The 20,126-nt window shown below is 36.3% G+C and overlaps 1 protein-coding gene across 2 annotated transcripts in view; it reads right to left on the bottom strand.

The window, feature by feature from the left end:
* LOC135721226 (uncharacterized) overlaps positions 1-20,126 on the bottom strand; it is a 165,508-nt gene that overhangs the window by 123,261 nt on the left and 22,121 nt on the right. For both annotated transcript variants that reach the window (XM_065243418.1, XM_065243417.2), the window contains 2 exons: positions 16,934-17,251; positions 4,747-4,854 (listed from right to left, as the gene is read on the bottom strand). In XM_065243418.1, the coding sequence (XP_065099490.1) occupies positions 4,747-4,854; positions 16,934-17,251 (426 nt within the window). The remainder of the gene's footprint in view (positions 1-4,746; positions 4,855-16,933; positions 17,252-20,126) is intronic.

Raw genomic sequence — 20,126 nt, 5'->3', positions numbered from 1 at the left:
TGTTCTCCAGCAGCACGAGTGTTCTCCTCTGTTATACAAAAAGCTGACATAAAAAATGTATCATTTAAATTTAAAAACATAAATATTAATTTCCTTTTACCTAACAGACTTGCATTAACTTGTACACGTGAGAGTAAATATTTATTTTAATGTAGGCCAGTGTTCTTCAACCCTGGTCCTGGAGGACCCCCTTCCAGAATGTTTTAGATGTCTCCGTAATCAACACACCTGTTTTAACTTATCAGCTTGTTAGGGAGACATTCTGGAAGGAGGCTGATGAGTTGGTTCAGGTGTTTTAAATAAGGAGACAATCTTAAAATTTCTGGAAGGGGGTCCTCCAGGACCAGGGTTGAAGAACACTGATGTAGGCGAACGCATGTTTCTTCATGTAGGTTTTCACATTATATTTAGGACTATTATGATAATATACAGAGAAACGATTGTCCGGGAGCTTGATGGCTGTATTTCCACACTTTGAGACTTGATGATAAAAATGCACATTAATTAGGGATAATTTTTTGTTATTTACACTGTGTTCTGCAGTTATGTAATGGATATTTGATGCTATCCATCTGTCGGTTCATATTGCGGTCCAGTAGTGGACAACGTGACCTTGAGACAGCGCTGATTAAATATTTGAAATGATTTTTGATTTAAGATTGAATTTTACAATATGTATATGAAACAATTATCACTCAGTACAAGTGCAAATAACACTGCTGGATTTCATCATCATGATAATGTGGATATAAAGTATGATAGTGAAATTAAATGTGTGTGTTATCAACACTTATAATCGTTCCAATCATTTTTACTTTCTTCAATCTGATTTCAGTTCACTTTCTCGCCATCTGTGTCGCCAATTCCCCTTAATTGTCTCCAGAATGTGCGTACGCATGGGTCACAGTTTGCCTACAGGTGCGCACATTCTGCGGTCAAGTTTTTCTTTATAGATCACAACCTTTGTGTTGGAAGTGGCGTACGCACTTTTTTAGCCCACTTTTGTGCGTACGCACCCTTTATAAATGAGGCCCCAGGACTTTTTGCAATTATGTGAAGTTTGGGACAAATCCGACATTGCATAATCATTGTAAACATGTCACTTCTTGTTGCCAGCTGGTGGCGCCATGAGGACAAGTGACTATCGGCATCTAGATGTGTTCAGTCCAGGACTCTTGTCAATCATGTAAAGTTTGAGACAGATTGGACATTGCATAATCAGTATAAACATGTCACTTCCTGTTGCCAGCTGGTGGCGCTATAACCATAAGTGACTATTGGCATGTACATGTGTTCAGGTCAGGACTCTTAGCAATCATGTAAAGTTTGGGACAGATTGGACATTGCATAATCAGTGTAAACATGTCACTTCCTGTTGCCAGCTGGTGGCGCTATAACCATAAGTGACTATCCAGCAACCTGTTTCATAGCGAAACATCAAACTTTGGCTGGCCGAAACAGACAAAAATTGTGATGTAGAATCAAATCCTTTGCAATTTAGCTTCACAAAGGCCTTAAGATGATACTCGCCAAATATAATGATGATCCGATAAAAACTCTAGGAGGAGTTTGTTAAAGTATGACTGCTGGAAATGACAAAAACTGAGCCAAAATCTGAGAAATAATTGAAAATAGCTGACTTCCTGTTTGGTTTAGGGCATTGCTCCAAGAGACTTTTTTGTAGGTCTTGTCATTATACAGAAGCATACTGAAATTCATACACGTACTGTATGTTAAACACAGTCCAAGGGCTTCTTCGTTGAATATTTAAAAGTGGCACTAAAACATGCCCCTTTAGGTTGCCAGCTGGCGGCGCTATGACTATAAATGAAAATTGTTATGTAGAACAATTTCATGTATGTAGGTCAAACACAGTCCGAGGGCTGGTTTGTTGAAAATGTGTAGGTGGCATAGAGCCATTTTCCCACACCTAATTCCAAAGCCTACACCACATGTAAATTTTTACCACTCTTGACATCTGTGCAAGTTTCATGAGTTTTCGAGCATGTTTTGTCCCTCTAAAGTTCCGCTGAATTCGGAACAAAATAATAATAATAATAATAACTCCTTGAAAAACAATAGAGTCCTCACACCCCGGTGTGCTCGGGCCCTAATAGAGACATATTTAAGAGATTGTTGTTTTAGTCATGTTTGCATATTTATATATTAAGCTCTGATGTTACAAGCACCAGGGTTGTTCCAGCAGACGAGGACTTCTTTTCCCTTTTTTTGTGTTTGTTTTTGACTTTATTGCTCGCGTCGCCCCCTGGTAGTTCAAAAAAAAGTGCAGCAGCGAGCGCGTCAACTATAAACGCCTCGTCCGTTTGGTGAGACACGCGTGCGAGATCTGCGGAGGCTTGCGTTGCGGACCAAAGCGCGAGTATAAACAAAGCTTTACAAAAAATGCCGTGCACACCTCCACGCGAAATGGGGTCACGCGCACCCAACACGCACAACCGCCCACTCCGCGTAGACGTCATTTAAACACAGCTTGACACAGCTGCTCGCGGCAGTCACGTGACTCGCGCTCTGCATCTCATGCTGTCTGAGATGAAACAGATGCACACGCATCAACTCTTAACTGTAATTGCGACCCTGTCCTATTGCATGCTTTCCATGTGAAATCAATGGTATGCTTCGCTTCATTGCGCTGTTGTTAAGTGTATTGAGAACAGCCCATCACTCGCACACTGTTCTCCTTAATTATTTTACAAGTTCGCACATAACTATTTTTAGGCGCAAATGTGAGTGAAATCCTTGCACTGTAGAGCCCTGTAAATGCAAGTATAAATCTATTATGTATCAAATACCATAACTCTATTAACAGTGCACCCAGAGTCGTATAATAAGAGAGTTAGGACACTCACATAGACGTCCGTTGGAAGAATGGAATGCGGAAGTAACAGCGTGTCATGTAGTGACCCATAGTTCCAAACGCAGCACTGAAGCACATTCATTTCAATGTTACCTGCTGGTACATCGATGAAATTACAGTTTCTCTTTACATTTTCGGACATTTCATGAATATTGTCAAAAGTGGTATTTTATGAACTCAGCTGTAGGTAATAATTATTGTTAATAATAACTATTTAAATTCTTATATTTTAATGAGTTGTGTATAATGTGTGAATAAAATAGATGAAATTGTTTAATATTTTATTACTGGTGGCCATCTACTTTAATATATACTTATCATATATTTTATATCTATTGCGAGTAACACTAGGGGGCAATAGCGAGAAGCTAAATGCCTCATAAGAAAGTCACACTGCTTCACAATGCTGCTATGTGTTTCATTGTGTTTGTGATGTATCCTCGAAAATCATGTATAATTATATTAACATTTAATGTGTACTATAAATATAAATAAATATGAATTTAGTGTGTTTCTGTTATGTTTCACTGTTACAAATAACTGCGTTGGCGATCTTTTTTGTGATTTTCATTTAGTAAAAGTGTAGGAATTATTTATATTTTTACACATTTTTTATATTTTTATTATTTTATTTTTGCTACAAAAATAAAATATAAAACTGTGTTACTTTAGTGGCTATAGATAACCACAGTTATCTTTGGGTCACTATAATACAGTAAATCAGTATTACCAATATTAACTTTTTATCTTTATTAACTGATTTATTGTATTTCCATAACTCCCTAGGAAAGTTATACACATGTAAGTATAGTAATCAATTCGCATTACAAGCTAATATTTACCTAAAATAGCTGAAAACCTATGCAAACAGATTGACAGCCCGGCTTGGTTTGGAACTGTAGAACGTTACATGAATCACGTGACCGTGCGGCGGCGAGATCAAAGCATGTCGTAACTCTCTCTTTATACGACTCTGAGTGCACCTATAAAGGGCAAATGAAAGTCTGTTCACACTTAGGATGTTTGATCATGTGACATCAATATCTCTCATCTAACATTGAGCTGCTGAAGTCATCAGTCTTGTGCATCAATCTGATCAGTTTTGAAGTGTCGATCATTAAATCAATGTCTTCTAACACACAAAACACTACTGGCATTTACACAAGAAGACACAAATATATTAATGATATAATAATATTATTTTATCATTATGTATTGTGTCATTATATTATTCGATATCTGATAAACATTCAAACTCTTCTCATAAACTACATAATAATATCTGTAGAATGACCAGACTATAAAGTTCTATAAAAATAATTAAAATAAAGATTAATTACAATGACATATTTTCATAGTCCATGTGTTTAGTCTATATTATTAGATTTATTGAGATGCTGTTTGATATCTGATTGACAACCCAAACAAAATCACCACAAAAACAAATTGCAGCAAAGTTTAAATCCTCAATCAGAGTGCATTTCAGGTCGAGCTCAACGTGCCCCAACTTTTGACTCCCCTCAGGCTGGGCTTCGGGGCAACTTTCACTTCATATTAAAACAAACAAAAATTCTGTAAACAACTTTTAAAATTAACCTAATAAAGAAATAATAAGAAATATAACTACTTTTTGCAATCTGAAACAAAACTGGAACTGTTTAATGGCAGCAACAGTAGTACAGAATGTATAATGAGGAGGATAAAAAGTCTCAAAAGTTGTCAAATATACGTCCGGGCTATAGGTTTAAGCATCTCAGACAAGTGCAGGGCTCTTACCTGAATATGAACAAACATGTTTACACCTTTAAATTCAATCTGCATTATAGCAGAATAAAGATCATTATATTCTTTCAGCTGTAGATGATTCTTACCCAATTCAGCAATCTTATGGCGATAGTAAATCAGAGCAACAACAGCAGCAGCAGCAAGCAGGGAGATAACAGATATTCCTGCTATAGCACCTGAAGACAGACCTCGCTCTGTAATGATAACAAACACACAATCATTACTGTAACTCAATCTGTTCATCTGATCATAAACAAACAAGAAACCAACAGCAGATCTGATTTAAACAGAATTTTTTTTTAAAACTGATTTGATTTAAAGTCAATCATGAAAAACCTGTAACATCAGGTTTAATGACTAAATTAGTTAACCATATGTGTTAATGTCATGTGATAAGTTAAGACAAAGTAACTAAGTTTCAAAGTATCACACAAATATTGCTTTGACATGTTCACAGATCACAAGGTAAATAAATACTATAGTTTTCTAACACAGAAAAGTTTATATTATTTCAAGTAAACTAAGGTGGACTCCATGTATGTTGAGCTGCTTGATACAACAGTTGTAGTAAGATGTATACAGTTCTGTACATTTAGTTTAACAAATAAAAATGTTTCAGTTACAGATGCACATAGAAATGTGCTGTTAAAGAGATCATATTTTAAATGGATTTCAGTATGGTCTCCACTTTATAAACCATTGTTTATAAATAACTGTAGATCTCATCCACACATATTATCTTAAACACATTTTTCAAAAGTATTTGAATTTACAGTTGTATTATACATGGAATGCTAATTCTGTCATTATTTATTAATTTTTTGTCTTTATGTGATTTTTATGGCTTTGATTAAAGCATATTTAAAGGCAATTACTTAAGTCTGGTTTGGTTATTGCTGTGCATCAGGTTATTGGGCCAATACAGAATCCTATTTTTATTTGCTAGTGATAGTGCTGTCCATGCTGTATAGCTGTAGATTGTACCACGTCAAATCTCAGGTTGGTTGCAGTTCACCTGTGTGACACAATGTCTGATACACTGTGATATTTTAAGTCAGGTATGATCGGATCATAGGTGTCAGGGACAATGAGGTGTCAGGGACACTGAGATTTTCTGATGCTTTTATGTATGTTATTGTTTTATGTTAAACTTTCATTGCATGGAAGAAAGTAGCTTAGACATTTAAGTTAAAGGATTAGTCCATTTTCTTAAAAAACAATCCATATAATTGACTCACCACCATGTCATCCAAATGTTGACGTCTTTCTTTGTTCAGTCAAGAATAAATTTCGTTTTTTGAGAAAAACATTCCAGGATTTTTCTCATTTTAATGGACTTTATTGGACCCCAACACTTTACAGTTTTAATGCAATTTAAAATTCCAGTTTCAACGCAGCTTCAAAGAGCTCTAAACGATCCCAAACGAGGCATAAGGGTCTTATCTAGTGAAACGATTGTAATTTTTGGCAAGAAAAAGAAAATATATGTACTTTTAAACCACAACTTCTCGTCTTCCACCGGCCATGTGACGCACTAGCGCAACCTCACGTATTTGCATAATGATGTTGAAAGGTCACGTCTTACATATATGAAACACACATTTGCGGACCATTTTAAACCATAAACTGACACAAAGACATTAATTTGTATTATTCCACATACAACAAGCCGGAACGGTCCTCTTTCTCCACACTTATAAACACTTGGGCGGTATTTTCGCATACGTCATCCATGACCTATTGATGTGATTACATATTATGTGAGGTCCTGCTGGTGCGTCACACGGCCGGAGGAAGACGAGGTTTAAAAGTACAAGTTGAGGTTTAAAAGTACATCTTTTTTATTTTTCTTGCCTTATGCCTCGTTTGGGATCGTTTAGAGCTCTTTGAAGCTGCGTTGAAACAGCTATTTTAAACTGCATTAAAACCGTTACATGTTGGGGTCCATTAAAGTCCATTAAAATGAGGAAAATCCTGGAATGTCTTCCTCAAAAAACATAATTTCTTCTCGACTGAACAAAGAAAGACATCAACATTTTGGATGACATGGTGGTGAGTAAATTATCTGGATTTTCTTTTAGAAAATTGACTAATCCTTTAATAAATGCACAGAAGTGGGAAGTAACGAATTACATTTACTTTTAGAGTATATTTAAGGATGGGTACTTTTTATTCTTACTCAAGTACATTTTTCAGTAAAAAAAAACCCTGTACTTTTACTTCACTGCATCCAGTGGCGTTACTACGCTACTATCAAATGGTAAAAATGAATGTATATATATATATATATATATATATATATATATATATATATATATATATATATATGTTTATATATGGAGCGACATATGCGTCTTTATTACATGCGATAAATTAAATGATCTGAGAGAAATAAAACTATTTGAAAAAAAAAAGTTATCACACTGATAGCAAAGAAGCATTTCATGAGAAAAAAAAGAATATTTGAGAGAAAAAGTTTTCATACTAATAGCAAAAAATAATAATATTTGAGACAAAAAAAGTTTTGAGAGAAAGTATTTTATCATGATAGAACATAAAAAATATAAATTTGAAATTTTTAAAATTATTTCTGAGAAAAAAAATCTCAAGTATATGTTTTTTGCTATTAGCGTGAAAACATTTTCTCTAAAAAAAAAAGTGTTTCTATCAAAACGCTTTTGTTTGCTCTCGATGCCATTTCTTGCTCTCGTGTCAGGATTTTGCTTTCTCTGTGAAAATTGTGTCATGGGCGGGGCCACGTTCCTATTGGCCAGTCGGGTAAGCATCGTCTTATCTTGGGAATCGAACTGAATCATTACACCGTTGTTCAGTTCACCTAGATAGATGCCGTCTCTGCTTTTAGTTGAGCACGGACACTCTAATGTTTGAGTAAGATGATGACACACAACTCGATGGATAGCTGGCTGAGCAAGTTCACAGCACTGAAGATTAAACATTAAAAAATGAAATGGTACTCTTATTCATGAATGAATGTGTATTATATTATTAGCTTGCTAATCGCTAATTAGCCATCATGCTATAGGTAAACTTGCAAATGCCAAATGAATGTTTTGATTCACTCCTTATTTAGTGAGTAGTGATCTAGTTTCTACCTTTGCACTTGCTAGCCTCAAAGCACCTGAAGAGTAACTGCTTGTTCATCATATATAACCTCCTGTATAACTTTCAACCAACGTTTGTGTGCATGGAGGAAGTACACGCCTAGCTGCCGCAGCGCGGGGGGCCACACACGTCGGGGCTACGGTGACCACAGTCCTGATGTCGTACGTGCCAGTGGTGGTATATCATAACTTAAATGTGTTTTTTTTTCTCATAAAAATATTAACATTGATACCATTATAATAAGATAGCTGCTATTGAAATCAGTGTGAACAGATGCACTCAGTCTCTTAATATCACAACTATGGTCATATTGAATACACAGCTATGACAATAAATAGGGCAACAAAGTAATAATAATAATAATAATTTGTTACACTTATTTAGCGCTTTTCTGCAACACTCAAAGCGCTTTACATATAAAAGGGAGAATCTCCTCAACCACCACCACAAAAAATAAGCTTTGGAGGAACTTGTGAGATGTGAACCATATTTTTATTAACTTATTAAATTAACAGATCCATAACTTAGTAATTATAGATTAAACATATGCTTTGATACTCAAAATAGTATTGGGGAAAAAATAGTCACACACGCATTTAAGTCAGTTCACATGGTCACACACCACACCTTGTATTTCTCACGCTGAGAAGAGACTTATAACTTTTCCTGCTATATACAATTAATGGACGAGGCGCAGGAAGGTTCTCTGTCAAGTTCATAGCTGTCTCGAATTTTTCTTGCGCTCCTTTGATGGCATTCACTTGGACTTGATTTATTTAAAAACTCCCCAACTGCTTTGCAATAAGAAGCTTAAGCTTACCTGAAACTATAAGGAAAATAGACTATAGAGGCTTTCTGAAATGAATGAAAGGACTAGAGATGACTATTGGAGCATGTCAGACATACTTTTTTTATAAGTGTAATTCTTGTCACTTGTCACAATTTAACACATCAATAATGTGTTATGTTTGTAACAACACTGGGTGTGTTAATTTTAACACATTGTTTTGTGTTAAACTATTCAACACATTATTTGTTATTTCGTATTGATTTTGAGTTCATGTAAATAAAACACTAGATGTGTTGTCCTTATAAGAATGTCTCAATTTAACACATTCGTTTTAAGAGTGTATGTAAAATACGGGACAAATCGCGTCCCGTATTGATTTGATACGCGTCATTTTGCGGACGATTCCGTGTTTCCTGGGACGGGTGGCATTGCCACCTTCCATGCATTAGTGGTGGGCAGAGCGAGGCTTCGTGAAACACTGAAACAGTTGAATCAATTGTGCCGTATGTTTCGAGGCTTCGAAACATCAATCCGAAACCGCCTCCACAGTGACACCTAGCGGTCGTTTGCATGTCTTTACATGAAGCAGCATTGACAAGATTTTAGACGAGCGCTGACAAATTGTATCCCACATGTTGTTTGATTGACACACAAGTGATAGAATGGGAGAGTGGATAGTGCTCTCGACTCTCATTCGTAGATCTTAGGATCGAACCTGGGAAATGTATGTGCTACGTCATCATAATAAAATAGTTTTGTTGTTGTTTTAACATCTGTTTGACAACTACATGAGCTTTTAGGCTCACAATTGTCGATAACTATAGGTATTCGGGTCTATTTAATGAAAAAAAAATAGAATAGAGATATACCAAATAAATAATAAGAGATTCATAAAATATATCAAGCCATAATATGCCACATTGTTTACATATAAAGATCTTTATTCAAATATATAAATTGTTCTGTGTTGATAAACTCAACCAGCTACTTTTTTACATATAATTTCTCCAGCCTTTGACAACATTCTCACACAAGGGACACTTGCTGGCATGCATTTTTTGTAAGTAGCCTAAGTGTTACATACCTATGAGGAAAATTTACTTCTTTTCAGTAATTTATAGTATTTGATCTTGCCAAAAACGCATCTATGAGGTATTGTCAGTTTTGTTTCCTACCCTGTCAGTTTAAGATTCGAAGCAGATTCGACAGGTACGCCACCTTTCGAAATACTTGTGAAATGCACCGCTTGGTGTTTCGAATCACTTCATCACGTGACATGGGTGTTTCGAATCACATTTCGGAGCAGTGTTTCGAAGCATTTACGCTTCGGGATCTCGACACAGTGTCGAAACGTCAGTTTCGCGGGAGCCATCCCTATGCACACTAACGTTGGTTGAAAGTTATACAGGAGGTTGTATATGATGAACAAGCAGTTACTCTTCAGGTGCTTTGAGGCTAGCAAGTGCAAAGGTAGAAACTAGATCACTACTCACTAAATAAGGAGTGAATCAAAACATTCATTTGGAATTTGCAAGTTTACCTATAGCATGATGGCTAATTAGCGATTAGCAAGCTAATAATATAATACACATTCATTCATGAATAAGAGTACCATTTCATTTTTTAATGTTTAATCTTCAGTGCTGTGAACTTGCTCAGCCAGCTATCCATCGAGTTGTGTGTCATCATCTTACTCAAACATTAGAGTGTCCGTGCTTAACTAAAAGCAGAGACGGCATCTATCTAGGTGAACCGAACAACGGTGTAATGATTCAGTTTGATTCCCAAGATAGATGCTTACCCGACTGGCCAATAGGAACGTGGCCCCGCCCATGACACAATTTTCACAGAGAAAGCAAAATCCTGACACGAGAGCAAGAAATGGCATCGAGAGCAAACAAAAGCGTTTTGATAGAAACACTTTTTTTTTAGAGAAAATGTTTTCACACTAATAGCAAAAAACATATACTTGAGAGATTTTTTTTCTCAGAAATAATTTTAAAAATTTCACATTTATATTTTTCATGTTCTATCATGAGAAAATACTTTCTCTCAAAACTTTTTTTTGTCTCAAATATTATTATTTTTTGCTATTAGTATGAAAACTTTTTCTCTCAAATATTCTTTTTTTTCTCATGAAATGCTTCTTTGCTATCAGTGTGATAACGTTTTCTTTCAAATAGTTTTATTTCTCTCAGATCATTTAATTTATCGCATGTAATAAAGACGCATATCTCGCTCCATATTTATATATATATAAACTACAAAACAAAAGGCTTGTTCAAAAGTCTTGCGACATATTGGAAAGGCTGCATGCGTTACAAGAGATGGCTACGCATCACACACAGCGGGCATAGATTAAAGCAAATGGCCGAAGCAGAGGAAGGCGTGTGCAAGCTATCGGATGCAGATCATGCTTGGCCTCAAGTTCGCTCTATGTTTTCAGTTCAAGAGGTCAAAAACAATAGTTTCATAATGCGAAGCATACTGTATGCACCAAAACGAACTGACATCTCAGCGTACAGGAAGCGCCAACCTAAAACAACACGTAGCAGCAGTAAGTGTCATTGATGCCTATTTGAACACTATTAAAGTTGCAATTTGTAAGATATTTGCAGTAAAATATCCAAAAACAACTAGGGCAGTTTTATATATTTTGTCCAGCTGATTTCTATTGATATTTCTAATGTTTTCAACTACTTGTAAATCGTGAGAAAATTGCCATTCAAAACACTGACACGGGGCAGTGCAGTCGCCTCGCATCATGCCGCATTGCACCTTGGGTGTGCATTATTTTCTTATAATTCAATGGCCCGTCGTCAATTATTCCTTACACATATCAGTGTCATTGTTTTGTCTCAAGATGTACACAAGTTTGTAGTATATGTTTGAAAAAAATACTACTTAAAGGCAGTGTCTGTAAAGTTTAGTGGCATCTAGTGGTGAGATTGCGATATTGCAACCAACAGCTCAAAACACATATGGTTGACGCCACAGGACAACAACTGAGACAACATTGGGACAAATTGCGTTCTGTAGAACAGTTTGTCAATTTAGGGATACTGTAGAAACATGACGGTGAATTCCTTGAAAGGAGACCCGCGGTAGTATGTAAAACTGCTCCTTCTAACATAATTAAACAATACAGGTCATTATGTAAAGTCTTTATACAGCACTTTTATGTAGATTATATTGCATTTGTGTCATGAGATCCTTTTAAAAGTTACACAATACACCTTTAATATCCTAATATTATTATGGCCAAATCCTGGCTTAATCTATACCCTTGTCTGGGAAACCAACCCTAACGCCAGTTTTACACCACATACTTGCATCATAAACTAGCACCTCATGCTATTCCAGTTTGACATTTTTTGGTCATGAACTAAAAGTTGCTATTTTTTCTTGGCAATATGGCAAGGAACTATACTCACATTCTGGTGTAATAATCAAGAATCTTTGCAGCCGTTCCATGGGTGCAGCAGGCGCAGTGCAGAAAATAGTCCCCAGCTAGGTAACTTTCAACGTGAGGGGGACTAAGTTACATTGAAGCAGGGGCGTTGCTAGACATAAAGCTCTACTGGGGCACAGGCCCCCCATTATTTGCTGACTTTTTTTTTAAAGCCTGCTGTGTGCAACACTACAATGTCCTTTGCTCAGAGGCGTCATGCCCATTGAAACTGAGGGGGTACGTGCCCCCTCGGATTTTTGAGCCAAATGGATTTTGCAAGCAACCTCAAAAATAAAAAAAGCGTCCATTAATCTTTTAATCTGTTTAAAATGCCCAAATTATCAATTTTCTGCTGCATCCGTGTCACTTTTCAAAGTTTTGATAGTGTTTTGATCGTGTACATTACTTTATTCTGGCGGCAGTCGGCGCAGCCGCAGACGTCAGCGTCTGAGCGCGCTCACGAGCTTAGCTGTTGCTGCTCGACCTTATTAGCAGGGGCGGCGTTTGCGTATGGCAGTTGCCATACCCTAGCATTCAGACAAAACACCAGAAATCAACAGGCTATAATGATGCTCATTAAAGATAATTTAAAATATTTTCAGTAGAACATATCTAAACATTGGTACATCACTAATAAGTATCATTTACAAGTGTGTTCGACTTCATGCTATGACACTGGAACCGACAAGCGGATGACATCAACGTGCCGCGACAGCGGTTTGAAATCAAACTCTTCCGATGATTCCTCGAGTCACCCTTGCGGTACTTTGACGTCATCAGCCTGTCGTTCTTACAGCGCAGCTTGAAGTCGAACACAATCTATAGTGGGGTTCGCGCTGCAGGAGGTTTCATGATGACCGCTGCTTTTATAATCTTTATTTTCGCAAGTAAAATCCTTTTTGTTTTAACATTTAAACAGACTCATGGTTCTCCCCCACACTCGCGCTTTGCATATTGCATACATTATTCCAGAAGTAAAATGATGCTCTGTGGATAAATAAATATGTTCTCTTCCACTGGGGATTGTAACGCAGCCGAAGTGAATTGTATTATTTTTTTGCGCGCATTTTTGAATATGGCCACTTGTGGAATAAAAACTGCACGACGACAAAAGGTAAGACTTGTTTTTGCATTTAGCTCTGTTTTACTAAGAATTTTATTTAGTGTTGGATAACTATGTGTGCTCTATCACATCATTTAAAAGTCTTTATTGTGTGTTTATAAGTGGTTTTGGCGGTTGTCGTGACAAGATTTGTGAAGGGATGTCACAGTATGTTTTGTTTTGATATTATCTTGTTTTAGTTTATCTGTTGCTGGAGTTGTGCTTAGTTAAGAATTATTTGAAAAGCATTTTAAATAATCATGATTTGTATTGTTCTATTGTTGTTGTTTCATTTGTATTGCTTCCGTATTGTTGTCAGTAGTGTACATCCGTGCAGTCGTAGGATGCTTTTGTACAGGTTGGTGGAATATGTACACATATGTGGTTTTATAGATTAGTTATTTGAGAATGGCCTTCTTGTACGAAGAATTTTTGCCATACCATAGCCTAGGTTTTCGTGAAACGCCGCCACTGATTAGTAGAGATTTCTAGATTCATCTTCTTGGCACAACGCCAAAGTTCGCCAGAGTTCACGGGGGCACGGAATCACACATGTTCACATATAAGGTAAAATTTAATGCAAAAATCCGTTCCTCTAATAATTTTATCTAAACATATTTTTTAAAATCATTATTGAACATTAAAATCAATCACGTGGCTATAGCTTATGGCATTTTCGTTGTTTATATACTTTATGGATGTAAATTACATTAATTTCATAGGATAATGCAGTTGTTGTGCAAAATGCATTAATGACAGAATTAAACAAAACGTAAATAGAACACATGCCGTTTCAGATGTAAATATGATGCCAATATGTCATTAATCCGATTGAATAGTATTTGAAATGAAAGTTAGTCAACACTTTTATTTTGGAGGTTTTTGCACTATGGCAGGGGCGTTTAGAATGTTAGAAATGTAAGTGCCATGGAAAAGACTGAAAACTCTATAATATAATTCGTTTGATGTATGTGTATGCGCAAATTTCTGTGAGCTTTGCACACTGTGCCCCCTTAAAAAAAATTGGTGCATGACGCCCCTGCCTTTGCTTAACCCACTATTATACAGTGCAACAGTTACTGCGAAAGATACATTTATATAAGTATAATCTTCATCATACCTAACATTATTAACATGTTAGGAGGCCTAAATGGCATAACATGTTTGGAAATAACGACAGCAGAAAATATTTTCTACATTATACAATGATAGCAATGATTAATAACTTATTTTTACAATAATATTTTAAGAAACCAGTCATTTTATGACTGCTATACTAAATAATCTCAGTCATAGTTACTGCTAACTGTTATGTAAGTTAGTGTCCTAGATGAGTTAAATATTAGTAAACTAAATATTAATTTCATATCTGAAAAAACAGAACAGTATAACACATACATCTTTTGATTTTCTCAGCAACAATGCAATTCTATAGACTTGACAAAAGGTTTTCCTGAGATTTTTCCTGTGATTATGTAGTTTGTCTTACCTCCCTTAAACTCATCATCTCTCCTCTCTTCTTCCCTTACCCTGCTTTGCACAAAACATTTCTGATGTACATCTACAGAAGCCAATAGCCTAATGATCAAGTCAAAATAAGATTTAGCATTGTTATTTTGGGGCGGTTTCCCGGACCAGGATTAGCTTAATCCAGGACTAGGCCTTAGTTTAATTAGGAAATATAACTAGTTTTAACAAACATGCCTTACTAAAAACATTACCTGTGTGCATTTTAAGGGAAAAAAAGGGCACTGATGTATTTTAAGATATGTCAGTGCAAGTTATTTTCAGTTTGGAGAGCTCTTAACTCTTTCCCCGCCATTGACGAGATATCTCGTCAATTAAGAGAAAACGCTTCCCCGCCAATGACGAGATTTTCCGTCTTTCCGCAATACCGCTATTATCCACCAGGTGGGGCCCTTCCACCTTTTTAAACCCGGAAGTATTGCCCTATGGCAAGCTGCTGCATGTCCGTGTCTGTTTTAAAGATCGCTCTAAATCGGATCTCTATGAAAAGTCCGTCATAAAAATGGAATTATCTCTGCTTTTTGCTCAAAATATGGTGTTTTTGCAAAAACCTACCCATATTCAAAAGCTGATTGCAAAAGAACCACTAAAGGTAGGATGAAACGGGTTTTTTTGTTTGAAAGCAGAGGGTCTGTTCTTTCATTTGGTATATTGTATGTTTATATATTTAAAGAAGAACATTTTCTGGAAGGCATTTAACTTTGGTGAAAATCATGAAAAACGTTGGCGCTGGCTGGCAACTTTTTTTAAAAACGCTGGCGGTGAAATAGTTAAAAGTGTTTAAGTCTAGGACTAGTCTAATCCCTGTCTGGGAAACCGCCCCATAGAAACTTACTAAGTCTCGTCATGTTTTAAAAATGTGTGCGGATGAACGCAAAGACGCACGCGGACATGGATACGCTTTTACAAGCGCAAATTGATTAACTACATTGCCACGATTGTCTTTGTAAAGGATTACACTAGTTAACTGCTAAAATTTAAACTTGAGATTTACACCAGGGCACAAAAGATTTACACTGGGGCACATGCCCCAGTAAAAGGGGTCTAGCGACGCCCCTGCATTGAAAGTTACCAGGCTGAGGACTTTTTTGGGTGTAATATTATTGCACCTCCTGCAGCCATGTAACATCAGCAAAGTCCTTGATTATTACGCCAGAATGAGAGTATAGTTCCTAGCCATATATGCCTAGAAAATCACAACTTTTAATTTTCTGTCAGTCTTAGTTCACAATGTTACAGAAGAGTCAAGTTTCAAATAGGAAAAATATCAAATCTTTGGTTATTTTTTAGTGTGATGCTAATGGTCTAATCAGATTCAATGGATTGTGCTAAGCTATGCTAAAAGTGCTAGCGCCAGACCCGGAGATCAGCTGAATGGATTCCAAAACTGTAAAAATCAAATGTTTAACCCTAGGGGAGCTGGAACATGAGCATATTTTCAAGAAGTGGAGTATACCTTTAAAGCTGCAATCTGTATTTTTTTGGTCAAAAATGAGTCAGTTTGAAACACTGATAATGTGTTAAAATGGTCTTCTTACCCCAATTCACAACAATAATTGTATAATATTGATTTATAATTTGTGCTGTTGAGTCAGATTTCACGTCAGGTTTTTTTCAACAAGCATAAAGAGAAGTATGTAAAAGTAACCTGCAATTTCATGTTATAAACAAAAATAGCAATAGATGCAAAAGAGGCTAAACTTATGGACTTCAGCTGTAAAGTGTTTAAACAGAGGGGCAACTTGAGGCTGGCTCCAAAAGGGAGTCAATCCCATAGACCTCCATGTTAAAATGCCCAAATTTACAGCAGCATATATTATGTTTACAGCCTGGTACAAAAACTGATTTGGGTCTATTTAGCTAATTTTGCCCTTCATGACAACTGTGAGGGGGGTGAATTATTTTGAAACTCATCCGTTTAAATTATTAAGCCTTAAAGTTCTGTATAATTAGGGCGTGGCCACTTGAGTGACGGGTGAACTGCCACTGCTGTCTCTACCATCGAGCTAACGGGTGTGGTTTCAGCAACCAGACACCTCAGCTCCACCTACGTTCTGCCTCTTTACCCATTTCCAGTCATTTGCAAGTGATGCACATTGATGTGCTGCCAAGATGGGGATGGCAGGATCTGCCAACTATTGGCTTTAAAAAGCTCTTCTCAAACCTTTGTGTGACGTCACGGATACTACGTACATATTTTTTACAGTATATGATTTAAATACTTTAAATACCAAATGTATTTAATGTAGAAATGCTGATAACTCTACAAGATTTACTCACCACTGACATAAACATTGAATCTCCTCTGAATGGATCGTCTTCTGATGTTCATCTTTACTTCATAAAGTCCAGTGTGTTCAGTTTTGCTGTCACTGATGGTGAGATCTCCAGTCTGATCATTCAGCTTCACTCTGCCTCTGAATCTCCCTTCCTCACCATCATATGTACTGAACAGATTGTTTAGTTTATATATTTGAGCTATCAGAGAGTCATCGGGTAAAAACATCCACAGTATGTGATCATCCCTCTGTATGTCAGTTGGATGAGTCTGTAGAGTAACAGGATATCCCACGATCACAGACACCGACTTTATTTTATCTGTATTAACACAAAACACAACATCATTGAAGAACAGATATGAAACACTTATAACACTGTCAGTCATTTTAATGTTATATTATATTAATAATTAGTATTATATTATAATAATAATAATAATACAATGATGTAATATAATAATCTTACTATCATCACTGATGCCTCACAATTATCATTTAAATCTCTTCAGTTTAATCTGTTAAAGGAATAGTCTACTCATTTTCAATATTAAAATATGTTATTACCTTAACTAAGAACTGTTGAATCATCCCTCTATCATCTGTGTGCGTGCATGTAAGCGCTGGGGCGTGCTGCGATACTTCGATAGCATTAAGCTTAGCCCCATTCATTCAATGGTACCACTCAGAGATAAAGTTAGAAGTGACCAAACACATCAACGTTTTTCCTATTTAAGACGAGTAGTTATACGAGCAAGTTTGGTGGTACAAAATAAAACATAGCGCTTTTCTAAGCGGATTTAAAAGAGGAACTATATTGTATGGCGGAACAGCACTTTTGTGAGTACTTCGACTCGGCGCAGTAACACCCTCTCTCTCCCATTATGAGAGGGAGAAGGGGAGCGGATTTTTCAGGCGAGTTGAAGTACTCCCAAAAGTGCTGTTCCGCCATAAAATATAGTTCCTCTTTTAAATCCGCTTAGAAAAGCGCTACGTTTTATGCTGTACCACCAAACTTGCTCGTATAACTACTCGTCTTAAATAGGAAAAACGTTGATGTGTTTGGTCACTTCTAACTTCATCTCTGAGTGGTACCATTGAATGAATGGGGCTAAGCTAAATGCTATCGAAGTGTCGCAGCACGCTTCAGCGCTTACGTGCACGCACACAGATTATAGAGGGATGTATCAACTCTTCTTAGTTAAGGTAATAACATATTTCAATATTCATTTAAGCAATATTTACAAGTCATTAGAAGACAGAACAAAAAAAATCTTCTTTTATTCATCGACACATTCATGCACATTCATTGCGATTTGATTCCCAGGGAATATGTTAAGAAAATATATTGTGTAGTTTAAATGCACCATAATTGATTTAGATAAAAGCTTCTTCCAAATGCATAAACAGAAAGGAAAATTCTTGGCCAAAGCTGAATAAAATGAAACACCCAGCCAAAGGACGAATTACTGAATAACAGAAAAAAGTTTCCCAATTATTTTGGCATTTTTTAACCTTGGATAAGTTACATTTTTACAATATCCTTTATACAATATTTTAGGGGTGTCCCTACAGGATTTACAAATTGGAATCAGAAATCGTTGAATCTTTCTATAGTCGACTGATAGTCGAATCATGTTCGATGTCCTTCGTTACCACTGTAAGAATTTATAGTCAGCCTTGACAAAGATTCTACTCCAATTTAGCTGTTGGATAAAGCTCATCCCTCTAAAAGGCTTGATAATCATAAAAGGTAATCTCAGTTCAAGCAATACAATAATATAACCTAATATTTTCTTAGTAGTATGGGAGCAAATGTGAGACTTCTTGAACCAACACAGGTCAAAGATGGTTCATGATAATAGAAGACATCCATCTAAACATTATCTGATCACTTGGTTGAGCACACAGTTGGGTACTAAGATAGCTTGATCATACAATTCCCAGGACCCTTTTTAGGCACAGTGGAAGATATAGGGGTCATTTGTAGTATTAGTCTTAAATTACATTTAAAGGGATACTTCATTAGCATTAGGGGTGGGAAAACAGGTTTGAAACTATAAAGTGTTAAGACTGACTTTGCTGAGGGTTCAATCTGACTCCGCTGAACCCAAAGTACGACGTGCTTTGTTACTGCTACCACAATAAACTACTTTCGTCAAGATTTTCAACGTACTCATCATTTTTTCTTAAATTGGCGAGCCAACCAGTGAGGGATTTCCGGAAAAAAAGCGGGGAAAGGTAAGAAAGGTGGACTTTTCTTCTTTAATGCTGTTTTTGTTTTAGGGAACCCCCTCGTTTAAAAAAATCTAGAAAAGAAAATTGTAAGGAGAGGAAGGAATTTAGTTTGTTTAATTTAGCAGGAGGAGTTTCTAAGCCTATTCTATACAATTCTGTTTAAGATTCTAACGAAACTGAATTAACCCGACCCAGAGTGGTGGCAGAGTTGTATTAGAATTTTTGTTTCTAACGTAATTGAAGCAAAGTGTTTAAGTTTGTGTGTTTCTTAAGTAACTGAAACATGGTGTTGTTATAATTTCTGTTAAGATTCTAAAGTAACTGAATCAACCCGACGTAGTGTGGTGGCAGAATTATAACAAAAGAGTTTCTAAAGTAACTGAAACTTCTTGTAGTGAGAGCCCGACGACCTGTGGCTTTGTGAAGTTTAAAACTAAAAACCTGAAGCAGTGTGGTTTTGCTCGATGTAGTAGAGTTTTAAACGTGATATATAGTGTTGTAAGCCCGAAGTACTGTGGCTAGATAGTTTAAGAGATAACACAGAATCCTGACGTAGTGTGGTTTTGTCCAACGTACTGTGACAGTGTTACATTTTAATCTATTTGTGAGTATTGGTGAAGCAGAGTTTGAGGCCCAAAGGAGTGTGGCCTCCAAAGTAGTGAGCCTTTCAAGTTAAAAGAAACTTGGTTTGGAATTGTTATAATCTCTGTTAAGATTCTAAAGGAATTGAATTTAGTGAACATAGTGTGGTGGCAGAATTATAACAAATAAGTTCCTAAAGTAACTGAAATTGTTGTGTAGAGAGCCCAATGCACCGTGGCTCTGTGAAGTTTAAAACAAAAACCTGAACCTGTGTGGGTTTGCTCGACGTATTGCAGCTGTGTTTTAAACTTTATAACTGTTGTTGCCCCTGAAGTGCTACAGCTAGGTAGACTATTGTAAAATATAATACAGTGTGG

The sequence above is a fragment of the Paramisgurnus dabryanus genome, chromosome 24 (genome assembly GCF_030506205.2).
Source record: "Paramisgurnus dabryanus chromosome 24, PD_genome_1.1, whole genome shotgun sequence".
Taxonomy (NCBI): domain Eukaryota; kingdom Metazoa; phylum Chordata; class Actinopteri; order Cypriniformes; family Cobitidae; genus Paramisgurnus; species Paramisgurnus dabryanus.
Note: the sequence above shows the minus strand (reverse complement) of the source record. Positions and strands in the feature narration are given on the sequence as shown.